The sequence below is a fragment of the Heteronotia binoei genome, chromosome 11 (assembly GCF_032191835.1).
Source record: "Heteronotia binoei isolate CCM8104 ecotype False Entrance Well chromosome 11, APGP_CSIRO_Hbin_v1, whole genome shotgun sequence".
Taxonomy (NCBI): Eukaryota; Metazoa; Chordata; class Lepidosauria; order Squamata; family Gekkonidae; genus Heteronotia; species Heteronotia binoei.
The window spans coordinates 20,792,923-20,819,265 of record NC_083233.1 but is presented as its reverse complement, the minus strand read 5'-3'; the positions used below and the strand labels follow the sequence as shown (position 1 = coordinate 20,819,265).

General features: G+C 44.0%; 1 protein-coding gene across 1 annotated transcript in view; it reads right to left on the bottom strand.

Annotated features, from left to right (window-relative positions):
- Window positions 1–3,539: 3,539 nt before the first annotated feature.
- LOC132579512 (connector enhancer of kinase suppressor of ras 2-like) overlaps window positions 3,540–26,343 on the bottom strand; it is a 575,915-nt gene continuing 553,111 nt past the window's right edge. Inside the window, exons 20-24 of the mRNA XM_060249934.1 lie at window positions 15,942–16,012; window positions 14,164–14,267; window positions 10,485–10,992; window positions 8,806–9,005; window positions 3,540–4,340 (exon numbers count right to left, since the gene is read on the bottom strand). Of these exons, the coding sequence (XP_060105917.1) occupies window positions 4,125–4,340; window positions 8,806–9,005; window positions 10,485–10,992; window positions 14,164–14,267; window positions 15,942–16,012 (1,099 nt within the window). The 3' untranslated portion in view covers window positions 3,540–4,124. The remainder of the gene's footprint in view (window positions 4,341–8,805; window positions 9,006–10,484; window positions 10,993–14,163; window positions 14,268–15,941; window positions 16,013–26,343) is intronic.

Sequence of the window (26,343 nt, the reverse complement as noted above, 5' to 3'; positions counted from 1 at the left end):
TGAATATTCCCCTCCCCTTTAAAAAAACACTTCTAGTTTCCTCCAGAGAAAAGTAGCACGTGAAGGCAAAAGCTATGTTAGAATCCTTCTCTCCGACATGTTGAATTTAACCCCCCCACCCCCCGCCAAATACGTGCAGCGAGCCTTTTAGTATGGGGGAACACTCAAACATTCACACACACACCCCTGCAATTTGATGTGGTATAGTACAGCAGCACATGTATCACATGAAGCTACAGAGCATCTGTTTTTGGTTCTTAGGTTGCATTCCTATTCGCCTTCATCTGTAAGTATCTCTGAATGCTGTGCAATTTATGTTGAGTAAACCTGTTAAGATACAGCTCTAGATTTTCTGAAATCGACTGCAACATGGGACACAGTCCAGTCCTAGTGAAGCACAGTTATGCCCCACTGATTTTAAGGGGAGAGGTAAGTGAACCCCACATAAATCCAAGGGGGCTAGTAATATTTAGCATTCAGTGTTCCCCAGGCTCTATTTCAGGTGCTTCAGTTACAAGCAAAGAATCAGCACACTGAGGAAGGACTTTAAGGGCGCTGTTATAAATCAAGGTTTGTATGCATATTAGGTCTATATTCCTCCCAAATGCAAATATAATCTTAGTGCAAAGACCTTTGAGGATGTCAGGTCCAATTGAATAAAACCCAGCAATACTGGTAATAAGAATGCAACAGACAATTGTTTTTTGGGGAGGTCATTGTCTTACTTTCTTATAATCTTCCTTGATCACTGAGCTTCAAATAAATTGATATATTATTACAGTGGCAACACGACAGCAGTGTTTGACAAGCATTAATTGTATTTCGGGGATGGTTTCTAACAAACTCTTCATCCCCATAAATTAATTTTGTGTCCCGAGATGACATATTTCTCTTTATATGCATCATTTTGCTATCATTTTGTGTTCTACCAACTTAAAACATGGCTGCCTCTCCAACTGCTTTTTTTTTTGGGGGGGGGGGAGGAAGGGGATATTAGCAGTGTCATCCTAAGCATATAGTTTTGACTGAAGGCAATGGGATTAAGCGCTGTCTCATCTGTGTATCCCTTCGTGACTTGCATGGGTGAATGACTACAGATACACAGGTAGAACTTTCAGTGCTATTTTTCAACCATATTAGTTGACACATTCAAGTGCTGAAAAGTCACATGATCTACATGCATGAGTGAACAGACCAGTAACTATATTGGGTTGCAAATGAATGCTTTAAACGATATCAATATGCCTTATGTGACTACCATCTAACAGCAGCCTTGCAAAACACACTTGTTGTAAAGAATGTTTCTATGGATCATGAACTCCACACTACATATGTTGTTATGAATGGGAACTGTATTCTGGAAGTTAATGGAGAGCAGATGCTTACTATAAAAAAAAAATCACTTAGGCAGCAAGCTTATGTAAAGCAACATGTGCATTGAAGCTGCCAATCGTATGCTCCGTACATACATTCAAAAAAGTCAACTTGCTCAGTCTGGTAGAGGGATCATGGCCACGTGCCCTGCTGTAGTGCACATTTGCCTCTCTGTGTGTTTGATGTAACATCTTCCTGGAGCATATATGCGCAGAAGACTATGTGCACATGCCTAATACATGCAATTTTTGTCATTGGATCGTGAGGGGGAAAGGCTGAGCCATTATTTGGTGCATGCATGTAAGTATCTGTGCACATATGCACTGCTGAGTTGCTGCAGCAAACACAAGGGGAGGGGCGAGGCACAATGCCATTGCCAGACTGTGCACTGAGTTCCCTCTTATTTCCACACGCATAAGGCCAAGGTGCAGTCCATCAAGCACTGCTGCTCTGCTTTTCATTTTTGTATCATTGTGTGGGATTGCTGTACAAGCACCATTGAAATGAATGGAGACTCTGCGTGTGTATGTGGGGGGGGGGGGGGAGGCACTGGAGCACTCTCAACAGTCTTCATCTAAAGAAATACACTGCAGTGGTTTCAAAACTCATTAAAATAACATATTTTGGGAGGGGGACTCGCTTTGCTGATGATTCCTGAACTTAAACTCCCTTTTCATTTGTATTTTTAAACTGTCAGGACTCTACAGGATTTACTGATGGGGTCAGCTCACATTTAGGTAACAGGATTGCCAGCTTTGGGTGGGGAAATATGTGGAGATTTTAGGCATGAATCCTGGGAAGAGCAGGGTTGGGGTGGGGGGATGGGAAGGACCTCAGCAGGGTGTAATGTAGGGTTGCCAGGTTTTACCAGGCTTCCAGCGTGGGGCTCCTGGATCCATTTTGGGATGTTTCCATGTGTGCGTTTTGTGCACAGGGCATGATGATATCCCCCAGAAGTGAAATCATCACCCCAGGCATGTCACGCATGGACACGCTAGCGTTTTGGCTGAAAAACTCTATGGTAACCATAGAGTTTTGGTTGAAATGCTAGAACACCTCCACACAACATTGACAACATCAGCACCAGAGGAGCACTGTTTGGAGTGAGGCTTCCCATAATAGGCAGCTGGCCAGCAGTGGATTGGAGCCCCTAAAATTGGGGGGAACCCCTCTCGGGCAGTGGGACTGGCAATCATAGTATAATGCCATAGAGTTCACTCTCCAGAGCAGCCATTTTCTTCAAGGGAACTGATCTCTGTCTTCTGGAGATCAGTTGTCATAGCAGAATATCTCCAGGCCCCACTTGGAGAATGACAACCCTAACGTGAGGTGGCCTACCTCAGGCAGAAAGATAGTCAACTGTCAACTAAATCATAGTTATATTATCAGGGGTGAAGAGTGAGATTTATAGATTTTTTTTAAAACTGCAGGTACCAAAAATCTTGGGCTGTCTCTAATAACCACCAACAAACTACTTCCAACAAGGCTTTGGTAGGTCCCAAAACTCCCCTTTTGAGGGAAACCACTACCCTTCCAATTCACAATTGTCCTGTCTACTTTGGTTCTTCTATTCCATGAAAACAGTTTGTGAATAACAAGGGCTTTAACCAACTTGGCGTTAGCGTATTACGGGAAACAACTGTTTTTCTTTTAAAATGCGGTTCTGTTTCGAGGCAGCAGAAGACGGCATCAAAAAATTTTTGTTCACAGGTCTGTGGCACTAAATTCACAGTGGATAAATGCTGACAACTGGAATAGCTACCATCTTCAGAAGAAGGCTTTGCGTCTTTCGAAGGCATGATGACGCAAAGGCAACCAGAAGTCATTTTATGACAAAATCGCCAGCCTGTTTCCTTACCAAAACCTGTTCTGTGCCACATGCGCGCGCACACGCACACATGCACATGCTCTCTCTTTCACACCCACACCCACACCCCCATGCCCACACGTCTGGGGCTGTTCCTCTGAAAAGCAGGCACGTATTTTTCTTGTAAAAATAGCACAGCATTTTGACGGCATGTACAGTTTGTGCCCCAGAGAGGCAAAGGAAAAGACGTTTTGCTGGATAGACGCTATACATTTTAAGGCACACTGCAAGGGGTTCAGTTGACGAGTTCCTTGCTACTCCAGCCTTCGAGACGTTCACAAAAGACAGTAGCTACTGCTTGTCGGAAATGCTGAACATTTAATCTTCTATTCCCTAGGAGTGGCCCATGCATTTCTCTCTTTTTTTAAATAGTATACACTTCCTTTTGGTTTTTTTGGTTTTTTGTTTTTATAAAAAAGGGGAAAATTATGAAGATGAGCATTTCAGAGTCTTTTAAAAAATAAACCTCAGTTTTTTTCATGTTACATTTTATATACATAGATATGGGTACATACAGTATATCTACATATATAAAATCAAAAAGAGAGCTCCTTTATCCTCCACACTTCCCCTTTAGTACAGTACACATAAATCTTCCTGGGTTTTGGCGCCGATGAAACACTTCTGCACTGCTTTTTTTTTCTAACGCAAACCAAACGCTAAAAAAAAAAATCTAACAAAAATAAGACAGTCTTATCATGCAATGCAGTAGGCATCCGGTGGCACTATTTGTTTTTTTCTTATCCAACCTATGTACAATACAGCAGAGTACCCTATTTACACAGGTTACAGTGTTTTACCCCATGGATTTCTCATTGTCCTGCCCCTACCTTGGCCCCACCCTCCCGAACCCACCCCAAGTGTCCCTGGGTGCTACAGCCTGTCAGACGTGCGTTTCGATGAAGGAATGCGTGTGTGTCAGCAGAGGGGCAGGGCTGGCGAGTTCAGAGGCTCCATTCTGAGCTTTCAAAGCAGCGCTGTACTCACAAACGTCCAGGAAAAATTCATAGTTCTTGACTTTCCACTCTTTGAATTTCTTTGACGTTAAGGTGGGGTCGTGCAGGAGGTTGTTGATAATGGTAAGGTCACCTTCTTTTGCCTGCCAAAGGTCAAGAAGACACATTCTACTCAGAAAGAAAGCCAACGTTTTTGAATGATGCTTTTTTTGTTTTGTTTCTGTTTAACTATTGAAGGAAGGCTTAGCAGCATCAAATCCAAAAGTCCATCACGGCAAGAATGCCTCCGCAGGCAGGGATGAGCAAATGTTTCTCCCTATTTCCATTTCTTACAACACTGGTTACAATTTTTGTTTTGGTTCTCCGCTTTTGGCTGGTGATTTTGTAGTTCTGTTTTGCATTACATATGCATGTTGTATTGTTTTTATATTAGGTAGCATTTATATGCACATTACCACATAACTTACATTTCACTTGTAATGTGGATTTATAGAAAGACCAATAAAGTTGGGAAACATATACATTTTATGGGGGGATATTTGGTGCCAGGAAAGCAAAAGGGAATGAAAATAAACCATCATGAGTTTTATTTGAACAACTGAGCTGTGAAAGTAAATTGTGGATTCTTAAGCCAGTACTGTTGAAATTTATAAAATAACGCCCGCCTCAGGAAAAAGATAGCAAGTGCTTCCTCCAAAATATTCCTGGTTTCTCCTGCTTTCAGGACAGAGCCGGCTTGGTGTTGTGATTAAGAGGGTAAACTCTAATCTGGAGAACCAGGTTCGATTCCCCACTCCTTCACATGCAGCCAGCTGGGTGACCTTGGGCCAGTCTCAATTCTCTCAGCACTCTCTCAGCCCCACCTGCCTCACAGGGTGTATGAGACACCTTCAGGTAGTGAAAAGCAGGGTATAAAAACCAACACTTCTTCTTCAGTTACTGTATATTAAGGTCCTAAATTTTTATTTACTTCAATTAAACTATCTCAGGTGCTTTGCAAAATTCTTACTCCCCCTATTAAAGATCTCCCCAGGCTAATTTTTCAAAAGGGAGGGCCATCTCTTCCCACACAAGTCAGCCTGCAAGATAAAATCCTCTTCCTAAACCCTGCTCTCTGTGCTCCTGCTTTCGAAGGTAACCAAAGACTGGGCTTTTTCAGTGACAAGCCCTCAACTGTGGAACACTATTGCTCTTGAGGTTTTCTTGGTGCCTACCCCACTTTTTTTTATCCAGGCTTTTAATGAAGGGGTTGATCTTTGAACACTGCTTTTATGGTCTGCTCCAGGCCTGAGAAACGTGAGACTTCTTTTAAGCTGCTCTATGTTTTTATACTGTTTTAATGCTCTGGCTCAGTTTTTAATAGTTTGCTGATTTTATGCTCTTTCTAATATCTACTTATATTTTTATCATGTCTTACTCTGTAACAGGGCTTTTTTTGTAGCAGAAACTCCTTTGCATATTAGGCCACACACCCCTGACGCAGCCAATCCTCTTGGAGCTTACAGTAGGCCCTGTACTAACAGCCCTGTAAGCTCTTGGAGGATTGGCTACAGCAGGGGGTGTGGCCTAATATGCAAAGGAGTTCCTGCTACAAAAAAAGCTATACTTTGTAAGCTGCTTTGAGCAGGTTCTCTAAATAAATCAAACCAATCCAGCATCATGCTTCTGATGAACTAGTTACACCCTCCACCCCAGAAAGGCTATAAGTAGGTGTGGTGCTGGCCTTCAGAGGCATAAAACTTTGAACATGGACATTCCATTAGCCACCATCTCTAATAGCTGTGGATAGACCTTGTTCGCCATGGATCTGGAATACGCTGGCAAATACAGACAATGAAATGTGTTATCTACCAATCACATTTGGGGTTTCTTTCTTGTTCCTAGATAGCCTCAACCAAGATTTTTAGAAGCCAGTAAAGACAACAGTGTTTTCAACAATCTTATGTCTGGTTATAATACCAAACAGAGCCATTTTGAAGCATTGGATAAAGTTGAGGACACCCTGCTTGAATCTCCCCTAATAATAAACATGCTTGGTGACCTTGGGTGTGTCACTTCTCTCCGAGTCTGTCCAATCCTACAGGTTTGTTGTAATAATAACATGTAGAAGACCTCATATATCACCCTGAGCTTCTTGAAAGTTGAGGTAGAATCCAAATGTGACAAAGGTTATTGGTCAACAATAAAATAGCTGTGACTCTAGAAAGCTTATATCCCACCTCCCAAAAGCTGGTTGGTTTCTAAGGTGTGACTGGACTAGGATTGCCAGGTCCAACTCAAGAAATATCTGGGGACTCTGGGGGTGGAGTCATGAGCCAGGATGTGACAAACACAATTAAATTCCAAAGGGAATTCTTGCCATCACATTTAAAGGGACCACATGCCTTTTAAATGCCTTCCCTCAATTTGGAAATAATGAAAGGTAGAGACACCTTTTTGTGGTCTCAAAAAATTGGAACCCTGGCCCAATCTTTTTGAAACTTGGGGCGTGTTTTGAGGAGAGGCACCAGATGCTATGCTAAAACTTTGGTGCCTCTACCTGAAAAACCAGTCCATCCAGAGCCCCAGATACTTACAGATCAATTCTCCATTATACCCTATGGAAATCGGTCACCATAGGGAATAATGGAGTGCCTAGCAGACATTTCCCTCCCCCTCCTGCTTTCTGACAACCCTGAAGTGGGGGGAAGGCCTCCAAACTTGGGGATCCCTTGGCCACAGCTGGGGATTGGCAACCCTAGACTGAACATGAATTTAAATGTAACAAAGCAATCCATTGAACAAAAATAAGACATCTGCCCATTCAGCATTCTGAAGTGAACAAAAGAAGGACTGTGGCTCCTGGCTGGTGAGTCAGTGATAGGGAGAAACTCAGAAAGATTTTGGTGCTGGAGGAAAGTGATACTAAGGCCTCTTGCCAGGTTACTGCTGCCTTTACAGGATCTAAGTAGTACATTCGTTATCCTGTCTTTCTCTCAAGGCGCTCAGGATGCTGTGCATGGGTTTCCCCTCTCTCTTTTATCCTCACAACAACCCTGTGAGGTCAGTTAGGCTGGAAGAGTAATTAGCCCAAGGTCACTGAGCAGGCTTCCACACTGCACAGCTGGGGTTTCATACTCCATTTAACAAAACCCAGCTGCTCCCAAAGCCAGGGTCGGCACTACCCAGTAGGCCAAGTAGGCCACGGCCTGGGGGACCAATTGGCCACAGGGACAATGGGTGCCCCCTCCCAGTGTGCCACCTCAGGTCTCCCGCCACCACCCTCTTCTGCCTTGCCATCCAGTCTGGTGACCTACCAGGAGTGCTGTGGGCAGGTGGCAGAGGAGGAGGGTCTGAGCATGGGCAGCGGGGCGGAGCAGTGAGTGCGCTCCCCCTCCCAGTGCCTCGCTGGTCTGCCTGGCCTTCTTCGCCTGATGCTGCTGTCCGGCAGTTCCAGTGGCCAGTCAACGAGCAGGGTGGGTGGGCGGTCTTGCTGCAGGCTGGCCGGCTTGGTTGTAGGCAGGTGGCAAGGGTGGCAGGTGCGCTCCTTGAGGGCTGGAAAGGCCACTCGTGTCCTCCTTGGGACAGCTTGGCACCGAAACAACGGGGCACTTCTCACTGCCTGGCTCTGGCCCTTGAAGCGCTCCAGGAGAAGAAATCTGGTGGGCTCAACTGGTCAGTCCCACCCCCCTCCGAGTTCCTCCCTGGGCTGAGTTTGCCTTGCAGCTCCAGGGGACAGGAGCATCCAGTGGCTCATCTCCCCTCCGTGCTCAGGAAAAGACAATTAAAGTGGTTGCTTCTGTCCCAACTCACACACCCCTGCTCCTTGGAATGGGGAGCCAGGAAGGCGATCGATCACTCCTCCCTTGGAGAGAACAGTACCTGGTGGCAGCCCTGACTCCTCCTCTGGCAATGGGTGGGTGGAGGCAGGCTCTGCCACTTTCTTGCCTGTGCCCCAGCAAAGCAAGCCAGGGAGGCAGGAAAGCGGCAGTGGCGGGGAAGGAGTGGGGGCAGCAGGGGCACTCCCCATCCCAGCACAGCACCTGAGGGCAGAGGCCAGCAGGGGTCCCCTTGGCTCAGGTCTGCTGCCACCGCCATACTCAGCCTTGCTGCCTTGAGCCCCCCCACCCAGGTGCAGGCTGGGGTGGGTTTTGGCTTTGCCCACAGGTGGGAAGGAAAGGAAGAGTGCAGGCGGTGGGGCCTTGCCTAAGGTGCTAAAAACCTGGCACCAGCCCTGCCCAGATCAGTCCAGTAAAAAAAGGTAAAGGTAGTCCCCTGTGCAAGCACCAGTCGTTTCCGACTCTGGGGTGACGTTGCTTTCTCGTTTTCAAGGCAGACTTTTTACCATTGCCTTCCCCAGTCATCTACACTTTCCCCCCAGCAGGCTCCAGTACTCTAAGTGCTAAACCAGACTGCCACTGAGGTGAGCCCAGGAGAAATGGTTTTGCTGGGAACAGGCTGCCAAGCAGTGTCAGTTGTAACTGTACCTGGATGTGGGGTTTCTCCTTATCCAGGTAAGATGGAACAAAATTCCTGAACTTTGTCTCTTGTTGGACGCAACATGGATATTTTCTGTTATTGCAATAACACCTTCTTAGCTTACATAGCCTAGCAAAGTCACACGCTTACTTTTAAAGTACTCTTGAGTACTCGAATGTGATGAAGCTTCTCGTTGATCACTGGGTCATTGCATCTTTTCACAAAGGACCGCCGGAATTCCTGCTTGGTGGATGGGCGCTGCTCTCCAAAGGCAGACAAACTCGCTTGCTCCAGGGTCTTGTACAACTCATGCAGACCGTCTTTACTCCCTTTTAGTTCTTCTGTGTTTTCTGAAAGACAATGACCTTTTCTTTATGTTTTTAAATATATCTACAATGGAGAAGATGTGAAGCAAAATAAGCAAGCAGACTTACTTGAATATTTTTCTTAAACAGGCAACGTATATAAATTGCTCTGATTTTTTTTTAAACCCACTTGTTTTGCTATTGCTAAAATGCAGCTTTAAATCTAAACGCAATGTATTATCATGTTGCATTTTTCAGCAGTGAACATTGTGGCAGTTTTGTAGCTGGGGTTACCAACTGCTTGCAGAAAAACATGTTCTGTCCCTTTAATAGAGGCTGAATGGGATGTTATTTACATATATACCAAGAAAAGCTTCAGCTGCCCATTTCAAGACATTAAATCTCTGTTAAAGGGATGTATTTTTTGTCCAAGCCCACTGGCAACCCTGTTTTCAGCTTTCAGGCAGTGAGTGGCCTGTGATAATTTCTACCTAAGAGAGAACTCAGAGGAGCTAGGTGCAAAAGACAAGACGGAATACAGTAAGAGTGTGGCTGTTTCACTGATAAAAGTTTTGCCCTGAATCTTCCAGATTTAAAAAAAAATCTCAGATAACTCAGCGGAATTATCTCAGGCTCTTTCTGCCGCTCCTACAACTTTCTGGTTTAACCAGATTATATGGATTGAACTGTATCTAAGTGTTCCATTATATGTGGCTTCTGTAATTTGGTCATGCTTGGTATCTGGAACATGGTACCCTCTGGATGTCTACAAAGATGTTCTCCTTTTCCCCAGGGGACTTCAGCAGTGGAACTGCTGCTGCCATGGCTGCCACTGGGCAGTTAAACATGGAATGAGAGGAACAGGGTTTCCAACTGTGGTAATGGCAGCAATGCCAGAAGGGTGGTGAGAGAGATGAGAAGCAATGCGTGTCAGTGTTATAATCTACTCCATAACATTACCTCATAGGGAAAAACAGAAGGCTCCCCCGCCCCCAAAGCAATTATTCTGTATCTGTTTTGGGAGTCATGCATATAAACTTTAATAGTTCTGCCTAGGGTAAAGCTATGACAATTTGAAACCTTTCACGAATTCTTATGACTCAGTCTGGGGGCAAAGCTAAAGTATATCAGGTGCATAACTGGGGCTTTATGGACAGCTAAATCCCATTTAAGGACAATGTTTACTCAGGCATCAGGTCTACACCAACATCAGCGCTTCCCAAGAAATAATGAATATAGCTATCGAGATACTTCTGTTTGTATACTTTTTCCTTCATCGTGGACTTAATTGCGAATATCATTCAAGCTTTATCGATACAGATCACAGATCTTTTTAGATCGCTGCTGCCCACTCTGACTGGTAGTGGTTCATCAAGGACTCCAGCTGAGCCCTTCTACCTGAGCTCTCTTAGGGGAAGATGCCTGGGACTGAACCTGAGATCTTCTGCAAGCAAACCAGGTGTTCTGCCAATGAACTGTGGCCCCTCCCCTAAAGAAGCAGCTGACATTCCTTTAACCTCTTACCTTCTTCAGACAAAGGACTTTGTTTTTTACTATGCACTTGCTCTTCAGATCTCTCTTCTGTTATCCCATCGGGCTTTACACAGCCTTTGACTCGAACATCTCTGTTTCGCGGAAGGCTTTGACTCCGTTGTTTCTGGGGCCGGGTGTGAGAGCTTTGACCTCGGTGGTAATCCACCAATGGGAAGGGGCCGTCCTGTTCAAGGTTATGTCGTCTTTGGACTGGCAGCGTTGCTTGCCTCCGCCTCTCGGGTGACATTCCAAGCCGGCCGCTCACGTACTCGGGGTCAGGAGGAACAGTCTGGAGAAAATGGAGCCCTGAACTGGTCAGCGGGGTCTCTATGAGGTCCTGCCACGAGCGTCTTTCTCTGTAGGGAGGCCTACAGCCTGACGAGTGCGTACTCCCTGTTGGATCTTGTCGGGAATCTTCCGCGGAAGAATGAGAGTAGGTTGATTCACTGGAGAAGTGCCGGCCTTGCTTGGGCTCAGGGAATGGACTCGAAGAATTCATCTGAAAATAATTTAAGTGTTCCATTATACAACATGGTCACGGGAACAGACAAGAAAAACTCAGCATGTGCTGTGCAGTATTAAGACCCCTCCTTTAGTTGCTGTGATACCAGAGTGCTCAGTGCTTCTCTTATTGATCCCATGCTGGTAATAGGACATCCAACGAGTTCTCCACTATTTGAGTTACTGTAACAATGTCATGAGCAACGACATGGGCAGCACCCAACTGCTTGGAGATGTGTCACCTGTATGACTTGCAGCTGTGTCATTACAGCGTCTCACATGAGCAGAAGTGTTTATTTAGACATTCTCCTGCTGGCTAGGTGGCAAATACAGAAGCAGCAGCCACCACACTGGTAACAGAATGTCTCAGGGGGGTTAGATATTTAACAGGTAAACAAGTCTGATTTGGCAGTGATTGGCACTACACAAAGCAAGCACTGACCTTTTTAGAAATCACTCCCTGTTCTTGGGCTCTTCTGCATTCTCATTTTCCTCACTTGTATTTGCTCCTGTTGCTTTGGGATCCCCCTCCCCATTTCACATGTGTTTGCTCCCTCTAGTGGCTGATTCAATAATACATTGCTGTATGTCTGGCATCTGGACATAAAGAGATGTAATATGGAACTGACCACTAGATGGAGCAAAACACTTGCAGAAAAGATTTGCCCCGCCCCCAAGCACTAGGAACGCACAAGCAAGGAAAATAAGAATGCAGAAAAGTCTCCTGTTCAGCAGCAGTGCTAGGACACCAGCCCAAGACTGGTGCCCCAGGCAAGGTGGTGCTGCCACTGCCCCAATGCCAGCACCGGCAAAGGTGAGCACAGCTTTGGTGATGTTTCTGATGTCAGCGTGCACACCACCACTGCCCACCATTGCTCTGCCTCTTGCATCTGTGACATAAGAGGCAGAGTAACGGTGGGCAGCGGCAGCACACACGCTTACACTGGGAACCTCACGGTTGCTTTTAAGCAGACTATTTCATTCTGCTTAGAAGCATCGGTGGGTGGGTGGGGAGCACCCAAACCGGCACCCTCTCTCCAGCTCAGTGCTCGAGGCAGCAGCCTACTGTGGCTGAATGGATGTGCCGGGCCTGCTCCTGTTTCAACATACTTCTCTGCCCAAGAACTCCTGCTGGAAGGAGGCAGGGTATTGGTGGTCCAGACTTTCAGAACACCTTCTCAGCTTATACCCAACCCAGCCATGAGTTGTGGGAGAGATCCAGATGTCCCTGAAAAGATGCCATAACTGGTTTTCCTGTTTCTTTTGAGGGAACAAGCGTTCCAACCAGAAACAAAACAGGGGAAGCGAAAGACACTATATCAGCATCTGAGGGAGGGAGGGAGGGAAAAACAGGTTGTGGAGGATTCTAAACTTATCCAAAACTGCTTGAATGGTAATGCTATTTTTTTAAAAATGAGAAAAAGCGCCAAAAAAAAAAAATGGAGGGGGAAAAACAGAAAGGGAGAGGGCTTAACCTGTATCCCCGTTGATGGAACAGCATCACATGGGTGAAAAATCAGTCTGAGCTTCACCCATGTGATGCTGTTGCCTCTGTCATGCTCTTTCTGGTTCTGGTTGTGGGAGGATCGCATCATTCACGCTGGAGAAAAATCTGAAAGAAAAATAGAGAGAGTCCTATCTGCACTGAGAAACACAGGTCAATTTTTTTTTAAGCAGCAAAAAAATTAAATAAATTCAGCTTGCATTCTTTCCGTATTACCAGCAGTATGAAAATAGTTTAAAACATTTGACAAATCAAGGCACTAAATTGTTCCCAAATCCAAATTATTAATGTAATTTATTGTTACAGCGCCATCATAATGGATGGCACTTAAGAGAGTATAGATAAAGAGAGCTTTATCCCAAGGAGCTTACAGTGTCAATTTCAATGTAATGGAGAAAACAGTAGGATGCGAAGGGAGATGAAGGTAGGACTGACTAGGAAAATAATCTGAATTCACTGAGTTATGAGTACTTTGACTTAGCTTCAGGAAGCAATGGGGACAATTGTCAAACAAGCAAAATAAATTATAGTAGTTTTTTTTTCAGAAGGTGGTCAATATAGCATGTGAAATTTTTATTGGAGGAGAATGTCTGACTACAGCCACTCTTTTCAGGCTGAATCGAAATCTTTGCATTTAAGGGCTAAATTAGATGTGATGGGGACACCCGAACGAAAAGGTGAGGAATCCTAAATCATATTGGGTCGTATCCAGTGCTGTGCAAGCCACTTATTGCAGTTACACAAGATCCTGGTGCAGCACCTAGCACTGTCCACCCCCTACACTGTACTGCCTGGAAAGTGGTTGTACAAGAGCTTGTGCAAGGGGAAACATAAGTGGGGATACAAGCTTCACTTAATGGAAGTGGCTGTCTTTCTTGCAAGAGATCTAGCAAGACGAAAAAGGTGGTGAATGTGAAATCTTGACCTACTAGTGGCCTGGAACTTGAGAGAGAGAGGTTGTAGAATGTCTACCACCCTCTAAAACCTTTCCCTCTTAGGTGAAAAGAGAAGAAGAGATTGGATTTATACCCCCTGCCCTTCACTCAGAGCCTCAGAATGGCTTACAATCTCCTGTCCCTTCCTCTCTCCACAACAGACACTCTATGAGGTGGGTGGAGCCGAGAGAAGTCTCTGAGAACTGCTCTTGAGGGAACAGCTCTGAGTTATGTCTAACCCAAGGTCACTCCAGGAGCTGCGTATGGAGGAATAGGGAATCAAACCTGGTTCTCCCTGATAACAGTCTGCACATTTAAGCACTACACCAAATTAGCTCATTCACCCAAGTGCAGAGTTACAAATAGGTCAGGATGTTACATTTGCCACCTTTATTGTCTCTTTTAAAACACAGACAAATCCATGACCATTCCACACCTCAGGTCCTCTCTCTCGCTTACAGAGACATCAGCAGACAGGGTAGCCCACCCCCTTTAACAACAAGCCCTCACTTGAACACTGTGTTGGATCCAACCCACAATGTTAGCCAAACCAAGAAAGACCCTGGCAGATTCTTCTTTCCAATACTGTAGAATTCACCCATACTTCTTGGTCTGCTTGTCGTACCACTCCATGTTTGCTCCATTTTGCTTGAGGCGGCACGCTTCCAAAATGTCCTCAGACAAAATGTAAAGATTAAGAATGGTCTAGAATGAGCTTGGTGTAACTTACTGAGGGTGTTCTGTGATAGGTATCACAAAGTGTTATGGGGCCATCTTGTTTCAGTGTTAAGGAGCCATCAATATCTTCCTGGTCACTTTCACTCCAGTAATCTGCTAAACAAAGAGAGGTTTGTATTGTCAATTAAATGGGTTCTTCCATCTGGTGACGGTGGCGAAACAGGTCTCTGCTACTGCCTATTTTGCTCAGGTAGTAGATCCAGGTAGGGTGCTTCACATACTTTGCCCTACCTACCTTTCTCTACCACTGCTGGCACTCAGAGTTTTTTGTAAACTGCACCTCTGATTATGCAGTATCAGCTTCAACAACATTTATAGAGAAGCCTCAGTTTAAGGACAAATCACTTTCTGCACAGTTCCCCAATATTTAGGTGAATATACTCCTAACTAATTTTATAGTACCAGAAGCATCACCATTATTCTCTTTTGTGATGTCTTTAAAATAAAGTAGAAGGAAATAGTTAAAAATGGGGAAGAAAGGAGAGAGATTGAGATCAAGAAAGACAAACTGTAAGGCTAGAACACTGGAAGTGGGTCCCATGGTGTAGGCTAGGGTTCTAAGTGAGTCTGAGAAAGCTGAAGACACCTGATTACATTTGCCAGATTCCCACATTTTCATGGGTTCGAATTCTACCTGTTATTGTCTTAGGAAAAATGCAAGAGGGTTACTACTTATTGGTAGAAAACAGATTTGAGGTTTTCCTTGTTGGCACAGTATAACAGAGCTCCTAATGGAGTCTGTGGCCCTTTGCACATTACTGTCCTAAACCAGATGTTATTTGTTATTGGTCTGATTTCAAGCAAAGTGATACAGGGATGGGAGTTTCATACAGTGAATTTCCTTCTGTAAATGAGCCATCTCTGGAGTGCTATGGTAATTTCAAACAGTGCTGCTTCCCCCCCCCCCTTGCCCTTTTTTTGCTGTGTGATCTTCCACAGACTTTTTAAAAAACGTTCTAAAGTGAGCATTATAGCAATAAATCAACATAGCACTTAAGTGCTATAACAGCACTATTGAGATGCTGCTGCTATAACACTATAGCACTCACCTTAGAACATTTTTTAAAAGACTGAGGAAGATCACACAGTGAAAATGGGTTGGGGAAAAGTGGCACTGTAGGACATTTGGACATTTGGACATTTTAAACAGCATACCACAGTGATTCAGAAACGCAACAAAGGAGCTGAAAATGAAAAAAAGCAGTTTTCCTCAAAAGCAGCTCAACCACGCTTTACTAACCCAACACAAGTAGGTTTGTACAGGGCTTTTTTTGTAGCAGGAACTCTGTTGCATATTAGGCCACATCCATGTGATGTAGCCAATTCTGGAGTTTACAGTAGGCCCTGTACTAATAGCCCTGTAAGCTCTTGGAGGATTAGCTATATCAGGGGTGTGTGACCTAATATGCAAAGGAGTTCCTGCTACAAAAACAAGTCCTGGGTTTGTATGAACAGGTAAATAAATTCCGCTAGCAGCTGGTTACTAAAATGGGTCTATCTGAAATGACAGAAAAAATCCATTAGCCACCAGTTACTAAAATGGAATACAAAGGCGGTTTGAAAAGGATCTGAATCTCTCTGGTCTTCTAAACAGTTCAGATGCCATGCATCTTAATGAAAACCCTGCATTTCCGTCTACTATGGCCAGACACATCTTCTGGTGCCTGAAGCATTCCTTAGAACATTATTTAAAAGAATTCTTTTCTCTTTCCATCCTTGAAGAAGTACCTCTCCAATTGAATCAATGTCAAAGAAGAGCAATAGCCTTACCTTCATCTGGCCGAATATCCTTGTCATCAGGCGTATAACCAATGGCTGCAAGACCCAGACGGTTCATCCATCTGATGAAATAAACACAGGCCAAAAAAAACCCTCATAAAAGCTACAATTGGCTTCAAGCAAAAGGCTTGTGTTTTCTTTACATCCAGAAATACAACATTTAAGAAAGTAGTGAGAGAAATAGGCGATGTGAAAACTGGAGGCTGTTATTAAAAACTCTGACCGACTCTTTCCTTGATAAATGGCTGTTGTTACTAATTCATTATGCCACCAGTCCAGATGTTTTTTGACTGAATAATGTAAGTAAAAAAGACAGGCCCTGGTTTTGGAGAGTTGCAGTCTAAATGGAGAGGGCATAAAAGGAGGGAAGATGCATTTCTGTAGTCTCTTCTTTTATTTATGTGTTACATTTGTATTGTGGCAGCTTATATACAGGTCCAATATGACTCACCACCCATTCAGTGCCATCCTAAGCAAAGTTACACCTTTCTAAACTCCCTATTTTCAATGGACTGGTAAGAGTATAGATCTGCCTAGGATGGCACCACTAAACATCCTTCGCCTCAGCAAGTTTGTCTAATCCTTTTTCAAAGCTATCCAGACTAGCAGTCATTGTTACATGTATTCACTTTCACACCTGTATTACATTTTGTTCCTGGAGTTTGAATTCTCACTCTGCCATAGAAGCTGGCTGGGTGACTTGACGTCAGTCACTGTCTCTCAGCCTCACCCACCTCACAGGGGGTGTTTTGGGGGTAAGATGGAGGTTGTGGGGGAGGCCATGTTGTAAGTGGCTTTGAGGCCCCATCTGGGAGAAAAGCAGGGCATAAATATCCAAATAAAAATAAGATAAAACAAATAAAAATAAAATAAAATAAACGATAAAATACAATATTATTTCATTTACATTGCATTTGCTGATATACCAAGTATTTAAAAGGAACAAAAAAACTGAGTAAAGGCAGAAGAAAAATTTCAATAACTGAGAGTGTTTTCTGTGGAAAGAATGAGGGACGAATGGATACATGAGAATCTACAGTCAACTCTCCTAAATGTGAATTTTAGCTAGAGGCAGAAGAAGAAGAAGTGGAGAAGGAGGAGGAGGTTGGATTTATACCCCGCCCTTCACTGGGAGTCTCAGAGAGGGCTTACAATCTCCTTCCCTTTCTCTCCACACAACAGGCACCCTTTGAGGTTGGTGGGGCTGAGAGAACAACTCTTTCACGAACTATGACTGGCCCAAGGTCACCCAGCTGGCTGTGTATGGAGGAGTGGGGAATCAAACCCAGTTCTCCAGATTAGAGTCCTCCGCTGTTAACCACTATATCACACTGGCCATGGAGAACTTGATGTGGATCAGCATGAGGCAGAGGTGTGCATGTGTGAAACTGCTCTTCCAGTTCCACAGCAGAAATCTCTTCATCCTGTGAGTTGCCATTAGCTCTTGGTGGAACCCATATAAAGCCCACCTCTCCACCACTACCGGGGCTCACAGGGAAAACAGAACAACATTAAATAACTTCAGCCTTGTTATTACATTCCCAAATCTTCTCCTCAAGTCTTTTTAAAGCGTGGAGATCCAATCAGTATAATTCTGGCCCACATTGGTGGTTGTGGAAACTGGGAAGTGCTCCCAAGTCACAGCTGATATATAGTATCCCCATAGGGTTTTCAAGGCAAGAGATGTTCAGCTGTGGTTTGCCATTGCCTGCCTCTGTATAGCAACTCTGGACTTCCTTGGTGGTCTCGCATCCAAATCCTAAGGAGAACTGACCCTGCTAAGCTTCTGAGATCTGATGAGATCGGGCTAGCCCGGGCTGGCCCTCATTACATACTGAAAATCGCACCATCAACCAGGAGTAAAAAGAAAGGGATAGATCCATTATGTGACACCATTATGTGACACAAACCTAAATTATGAAGGGACTTTCTCTGGTTGGAGAATCAAAGAGCTAAAAAAAGAGAGAGATTGTACCCTGCCGTTGATTATTTAAAGAGTGGAGATTTGATTTGAGTGTCAAGGGAGTGAATCTTGATCTTTTTTTATTTGGACTCGTTTTTTTGTGCTTCATGACAGCAGCTCAACTGAATGCTTTACATGTCATTATTTTTTCATGTGCATAAACTAGCGATGCTTAAATTATGTCAACCAAACTCCTGTAAACATTTTGGGGACTTGGGAGTCTGAACCAGATGCCTCAGTTGCAAGACCAATTCACTCTTTGCCTTCCAGATTTGAAGTAGTAAAAAAAAAAAATCCAATAGTGTTGACAATTTCAATAGAGCTGACAGGTGACAAAGTATTTGTTCACTCACTGCTATGGAATGCAGTGGCTACTCAATTAGATTATTTTATTTTATTTGTTCGGAATGTTTCAGAATTTATTCAGAATGTTTCCATGCCACCTTTTCAGAGTCTTGTTCAAGGTAGCTTACAAATAAAAAACACATTGTAAGAAGCAACACATTAAAAAAATGAGCCATTAGAGAGAGAGAGCACAAAAACAGTCATGAAACAGAGCAGGCCATTAGAATCAGTTACAATTCTGGGTTAAAAGACTTACTGAAGCTCGGCACTCAAAATAAAGTAGGTGCCGGGCAATTCTTAAGGGGGAGGGAATATCAAAGGCAAAGTACCACCACAGAAAATGCCCTGTCTCTAGTCGCTGCCCACCTCACTTCTGAAGGAAGGGGCAGAACAAGCAAGGCTTGAGAGGCAGATCTTAACTGCAGGGCTGGATATTACTTTAAAAGGGGATTAGATGTGTTTGCAGGGGATATGATTTGATGATTATCAGCCATGATGGCTAAATGGAATTTCCATGTTCAGTAGGCAGTACACTTTTGAATATCAGTAGACTGAGGACAACAGTAGGGAAAAGCTACTGCTTTTCCCCTGCTTGGGGACATCCCAAAGGCATCTGCTTGGCCCCCATGGAAAACGAAGGATAATGGACTAGGATAGGGTTGCCAGGTCCATTTGAGATGCCAGCAGGGTGTATGTGTGTGGAAGTTCTGGGAGCTGGAAGCTTCACCCACAATATGAAGTGACTGGAAGTGACATAATCATGTCAGGGACAATGCTCTGGTTTTGGGGCAAAACCCTATTAAAATCACCCTCAAACCATAGAGTGTGCTCGAAAACCAGAGTGTCCCCCTTAGCATGCCCACATCACTTATGGGTGACATGGCAGAATGTGCGACGTTTAAGTTGCGGGGGGGGGGATTTCCTCCCAGTGGTCAGCTAACTGGTGGTGTACAGGAGCCTGCAAAACTGGGATTCCCCACCTCCAGCTGGGGAATGGCAGGCCTAGACTAGGAGGAGTTTTGGTTAGATCCATCAGGGTCCTACTACTTATGTTCTTACATGACCATGTAAGGAAGTGTTAGCATAATACAGTATATGTTGCCATATACTGGTGGTCATGCAATTGCAATCATATGCTAAATCTTATTTAGTACAAATTAGATTGGTTAGACAATAAACAGGTAAACCAGGAGTGTGCAATTTCCATAATGCGCACCATTCAATGTAAAATGAGATGCAGTGAAAATGAAGTGTGCAGATTCACTACCAAGGCTGCAGGGCAGAAAGTCTGTTTAATCCCCTTCCTTCACATACTGTCCCCCAAGGCTGATGGGCTTCCTACTGGATGGATAATTATTACAGCCTATAGTAGAATAAAGATATGAATGGTGGGATTGCATGGGGAAAAGTAAAAACTCTGCCCCCATCCAACAATGGCAAGTATGCCACTAATTAGAAGTGTGGCCTTGCAAACTGGGAGCAACATGACAGTCACTGAAAAGCTCAAAGCAAATCAACACATTTGACAAAATGCCACACATACTAATGTGATCACCTTACTAATGTGATCTGGTACTCTGCACCATATTGGAGGATCAGCAGAGAAATCTTATGTAGAGTTGCTTCGCAATAAGCCCCTGGAAGTCAGTGGATTTAAGTCCTACCTTTGTATAGAACTGCATGCAATTTCTCCACCTGTTTAAGTTCCAGTCACAGGAAGCAAAGCTGCTGCAGGTCACTCGAGTACCCCATCACTATCAATAGATGCACCCATCAAAGCCAATGGCATCCAAATGAACTCCGTAGTTCAAAGGGGCACCCAGGCACATGTCAGCTGCACTCTTGGTTTCTGATCCAGCAAAGGGATGGAGGGGGGAGAGAGACATGATCCACATGTAGGGTTGCCAACCTCTAGGTATCACCTGAAGATCTCCTGCTATTACAATTGATCTCCAGGTGACCTAGATCAGTTCCCCTGGAGAAAATGGCAGCTTTGGAGGGTGGAGTCTATGTCATTATACCCTGCTGAGGTCCCTCCCCTCCCCAAACCCCATGCCCCCCAGACTCTACTCCAAAATCTCCAGCTATTTCCCACCTCAGAGCTGGCAACCCTATCCACATGCATTATTCTTGGATCAGGGCAATAGTAGCGACTGTAATTATTATTATTATTATTACTATTATTATTGTTTTTAGCACACGAAAGCTCACATTCTGACTAAAACTTTGTTAGTCTTAAAGGTGCAACTTGACTCCTGTTTTGTTCAACTGCTTCAGACCAACACGGCTGCCTACTTGGATCTTTTAAATATATTTTTTTAAGAGGATGAAAGAGAAGAAACAACAACCTAGAAACCAGAAGTGTCATTAACAGTTGCTCTGCCCTTGGGCTTCTGTGATCAATTCCCTACCAGTTACTGCGCAGGTGCATTTTGAACTGCGGCTCCCTCAAATTTCCCTTGTGGCTTCCTGCTTTTGTTTTTTGGAGATCAGGAAGCTGCGAGGGAAACTGAAGGGAGCTGCGGATCAAAATGCAGCCATGCAAAATCTGGTGGGGAATTGATCACTTGAACTGAGGAAAGCAGAAACCTGAGGATGGAGCAACTGTTAGGGAGGAATCAGTCTGAGAGAGAACAAACCAGTACACACTTGTGGCTAAGACTGAAGTACACATTAGGACATCTTTTGTTTGAAAGTTGCCTTTGCCTAGAACTCACCCTGCTATGAACTCTCATTTCCTCAGCTCCCACATCCAAAATATGTGGCCCATACTGACCTACCACACAGCGTTGTTGTAAGGATTACAACAGAGGAGGATTCAGGTGGGTAGCTGTGTTGGTCTGAAGCAGCACATGAAAGCTCATACCTTGAATCAAACTTTGTTTTTCTGAAAGGTACTACTGGATTCAAACTTTGTTCAACCAGACAGAGTCAGATCTGGATTAATTCGACAAATTCTACTAATTCCCCCTTCCCACTGCAGTGCCTCTCAATGGCATTCCTGGGTGTCTCCCATAAGAAGCATTTCATGGAGAATGTGACTCTGTAGCGGAAGTGGGGAAGAAGGTTACATCCTGCTGATGGAAAATATAAACCAATTTTGCACTAGGCCTGTTCCGGTCTCAGAGCCCTTTCCCCCAGGTGCTTCTGTCCCATTTAACACAAGCTGCCACGGGGCTGCGACTTGCCCTGCCTCTTTCCCGCGGCAAACAGAAACCGGTTTTCAGAGTATCTTGCTTGCTGTGGGAAAGAGGCAGGGCAAGTCGTAGCCCCACAGCAGCTTGTGCGAAATCGGACAGAAGCGCCGGGGGGAAAAGGGCTCTGAGACCGGAACAAGCCCAGTGAGAAATCAGTCATAGTTTGGATCCAACCTAATGCATATGAAGCACTTTGAACCATCCAAATCTCTACAGAGATGCAAAGCAATAGTATTGTTAAGTATTACTTGGCAGAGCAAATTTCAGGATTTCTTAATAACTCTTCCTTTGCCTAAGGAAATCAGGACTGGCTGACTTTATCCTATTTTACCATCGCAGCAACCTTGTGAGATAGGCTAAGCTGACACAGAGAGAGTAACAAACCCACAGTTATCCAGAGAGCTTCAGGGCTAAGTGGAGATTTGAAGTCTGATAGTTAAGTTCCAAAGTCAACATGATTTCAAAAGAAAAAAAAAGCCAGAAGAGATGAGGTAATTGTATTATAGCACTTATCGTTGGTGGTGGTAGTAAGGCATCACAACTAGAGCCAATTGTGAAAAAAATCTAGCTATCCTTTATGAGGGGGGGGGGGGGAAGAGTTTCAAAGTTCTTGAGTTGTGCTGCTGATAGGATGAAAATCCCCACAGTAGAATTACAGCCTTCCTGAGGACAAAGATCTTCAGACCAGTTGCAGAGAATTCTTTTCTTCCTCCAAGGCCTAGGGTTGGGTTGCCAGCTTCCAGGTGGGGCCTGGAGTCCTCCCCCTTTTACAAGTGATCCCCAGCTGGCAGAGATCAGCTTCCCCGGAGAAAATGGCTGCTTTGAAGGGTGGTCTCTATGGCATTGTACCATGCTGAGGCCCCTTCCCAAACCCCACCCTCTTCCAGCTCCATTCTCAAAGTCTCCAGGTATTTTCCAACACAGACCTAGCAACCCTATTTGCACATAATATGCAAGCTATTAACTTTCCTGTCTAGAGTCTGGAGACTACAAAACAGAACTTTGCATTCTTACATCATCAATTCATATCCTGCCCTGGCTCATACTCATAGTAATTATTCTCTCCCTCTCTCTGTGCTACAGTACGGCCTTCGTGCACCGCTCTTGGTCATTATGGTAGCTATCAAAAATGGATTCAGCCCACCAAGGACATCTCTAGCAAAAGCAAAACTCAACAGGTTTTTTTTTATAATTGGACTGGAAAAACGGTTCTGAGAAGGAGAGGAGGCTCCTTCACAATTGACAAAAGGGCTAGCCAATCAATGCTGCGCACAGCTCTGCTCTGAGGAAGGAGGTGCAGGTAATTTCATGATCAAAGCAAGGCCAGCCAGTCAACACTGTACAAATCTGTTTTCTTCCAAAAGCAAGGCAAAACCTTGAGCCCAGCGCAGGGAGAAGGTTATATGGATATTCAAAACGTATTACCTATGATTCCGCAGGCAGCTCACTGCGAAAACTACATATATCTGTATACACCTTAAGCTGATTAAAGTACTGAACTGATACCAGCGTTTGACTCAGTGGGGTTTAATATTCAGCTCTTTCATAATTCAGACTTATAGAGCTTTTCACCGCATCAGGCTCCTTGTAAGGTCTGTGAATGATTCACGCTACTTCTGTTGCTCTGAATCCTGGCATGATTTATGAACAAGAACTGGAGCGTCAGTGCGGGGTGGAAGGGGGGGAAGCAAATGTCAAATGTTGCGATGCAAAAGTTCCTGCTCTGAAGGCATTCAGTCTGGGCTCAGATTTACTTAAATCCCGCACATCCTGTGCTTTCTGATCACACAGCATGAATACCATTTACCTGCATGTTCCTTTGAGGGAATAAACCACATTCATTAAAGCCTTTCAAAGCTTGGAGCAGCAAACCCCATTCATATTTATGGCTGGAATCAGAGCCATAGGAATGCCATGCAAACAGGTTGGAACGATCCCTCTTGCCAGGGAACGTCAGCATTTGTCTCTAAGTCAAGACGTGTTTGCCAGACAGAAAGGAGAGATGCACACAAAAGGACATTTCTCATTAAAATATTCTCCAATCCACTTTGCACGCTATGTAGAGATTTGCTAGGGGGAAATGATTTAGCAGAACCTGGCAAGGGATATGGTGTTGAAGGACAATTTGAGAGCAACAATTTGATTTATAAATCACAATGCGCTGCAAGCCAATATGCTTTGCAAACTGTGTGTGACCTTTGGTTTATTAAAGTAGATGGCAATATATAATGTACCACCCACCCACACCATCCTCGGCCACAAACAAAGTGCTGTAAAACAATCTAAGTCCCACAAATGGTCATACTGGCTTTGTGTGTGTGTAAAGCGCTGTCAGGTTACAACTGACTTATGGTGATTCCGTAAGGATTTCAAGGCAAGTGAGAAGTGAAGGTGGTTTGCCATTGCCTTCCTCTGCAAAGTCTTCCTTGGTGGTTTCCCACCCAAGTACTGATCCTGCTTAGCTTCTGAAATCTGATGAGAGTGCACTATATTATACTACTTTTGAAATCTGATGATACTATACCATTCCACATCCCACATACTGGCTTGACAAGAGAATTTACATACCAATAAAAAGACAAGGGATGAAGATTTTAAATATTACCTCCCACTCACACCCAGTGGAAAACCCATGCATTCTGCTTGAATAATCTGAAAATAGGAACAATATTGTCCCTTCTGTACATTTCTGAAAACAGAAAGTCAAAATAAACCAGACACCAAGAAGAGGTGAACTGATATTTCACCCAGGGTTCTGGAGTTCTGAATGACCAGCCTTTGGTTCAAAGTGGACCCAATGCATTAGGAATCCCCTACCGATCTGCTGTTAATTTCCAAATTAGGTACACAGCACTGTGCATGAGCAGCTGACCACAGCTAGCTGCCACTTCCTGGAATTCATTAGCATCTTTTATGTCCTTTACATTACTCATATGTACATGCAGACTGGTAAAACACTGCAAAAAAAGCAGTCTTGCTGCCATTATACAAACAGTTACATCAAGATTCTTTTTCTGTGGTACTTTTCCAATGCAGAGGCGTGGCTTTGCACATCTGTAGAACACCACAAAAAATATCTTGATGCAATGATACACAAAATGACAATGAAACCAGCTTTTATGCAGTGTTCTAAAGCAACAGAATGGGTGGGTGGGGGGAATCTGCTTATTCTTAGTCATTGAAGCTATGATCTTTTGGAGCTTAATATATTTTAAGCTCAGGTATCTGAATTTGCTTGCATTTTTTATTTCAACCGCACTGCTCGGACATATGTCCCACTTTTGGTTGGTGGAGACGACACTGGCTCAACTGGTTATGTAGTGAAAGACTGATAATACTCAAGGGAAGAGTTTCATTTGTTAAAATTAGAACTTTACTAATGAGCAGGCACATGTTACTATGGCAATTTGGGACCTCAATCTTATTCTTGGTAGTGGTGGAAAGTGCAATTTATTCACAGCTGACTTACGGCGACCCTTGGTGGGGTTTTCAAGACAACAGATGGTCAGAGGAGGATTGCTATTGCCTGCCTTGGTGTGGCAACCCTGGACTTCAGGGCAATCTTATTCTTTGGTGGCAAAGATTAAGAATGAAGGGACAGACAGTTGCATTTTTAATCCATGACCAGGGTATGAAGATCAGGGCTACCATCAAAGAGAAATGCAAGAGCTGTGTTTCAGTGACAGAGCACATTTTTGCTCAAAGAAGGTCCCAGGAACAGTCCTTTGGAATACATAGCCATGCTATCAGCAAAACACCAGAATCTATAAATACAGTCTTTATAGAACAGCGCTAGCACAGGCAAAAGTTACTGGGGGAGATGTTGCTTATATAAAACCAAGAAAGCCTTCCTCAAGCCTGCAGTAAGAGTGGAAACAATGTGGAAGCAATGCAGAAAGAAAGACCTATCAGGAATAGCTTTTTCAGTCACTAAATATGTTCTGACTGTAATGACTGGAAAGATTCTCTGTCAGTTTCATTCTCTCTTGACTCCTTTCTACTCTGAAGCGGAATGCAGCTTGAACTCTAAACCAAAAAAGCCAAGTGTCATTTTAACAGACTGTATTTCATTTCCCTGATGGTGATTTTAGAATTATATGAAAATCTGGGAGCTCATGAACACTGCCTTGAGTTCAATAATGAAAGAAGGATGTAGATTAAAATCAATTAGTAAATAACAATCACGAGAGAGGCAAGATGAACTCTTAGATAATGTAGGTCCACAGCAAATCTGAGTTGGGGTTTTGGGGTACTTTTTCCCTTGCTGTTCAATATGTGAAGGGGTGCATAGGGATGTGCTTAGGCTATGGGCTGCCCTCTACTTAACATTCCATGTGGCACCTATTTCTGCTGTTTGTTGCCTCCTTCCATCTATCTCCCTCGCTGAAGGTTTAAAAAAAGGTCAAAAAGAGAAGGGAAGGCTGATCCCTTATACAGGTATCATCCCTCACCTCCAGTTCTTCACAAAGAAGACAGCATCATGCAATTTAGGCTCTTTTTTTCTAATTGCTGTGGCAAATGATGCTCCTTTTTCAGCACCTCTTGAGTTGTGGCTTCAGTAGCTGTATTGCAGTGCTTTCCCTCCCTTGCCGTTCAATATACGAAACACTTGTCTCTGATGTTACATTTTTAGGTGTGCGCTTAAAATATCTATTGCTTTAAGTGTGCACTTAAAATATCTAATGCTTGAAGAGGGACTTTTATATATACACACACAGACAAGCGCACACACAGAGAGCTGCCATGGTGCACAGAAATATAACATCCTGCATTAGCAAGCTCTCTTTGCGCACATATCAAGTAATTGCAGTTTCCAGTCTGTCACTGTCGTCGATAAATACAGTCACTCCCAGGATATGCTCTAAGTATTCTCTCCAGTTTGATATTT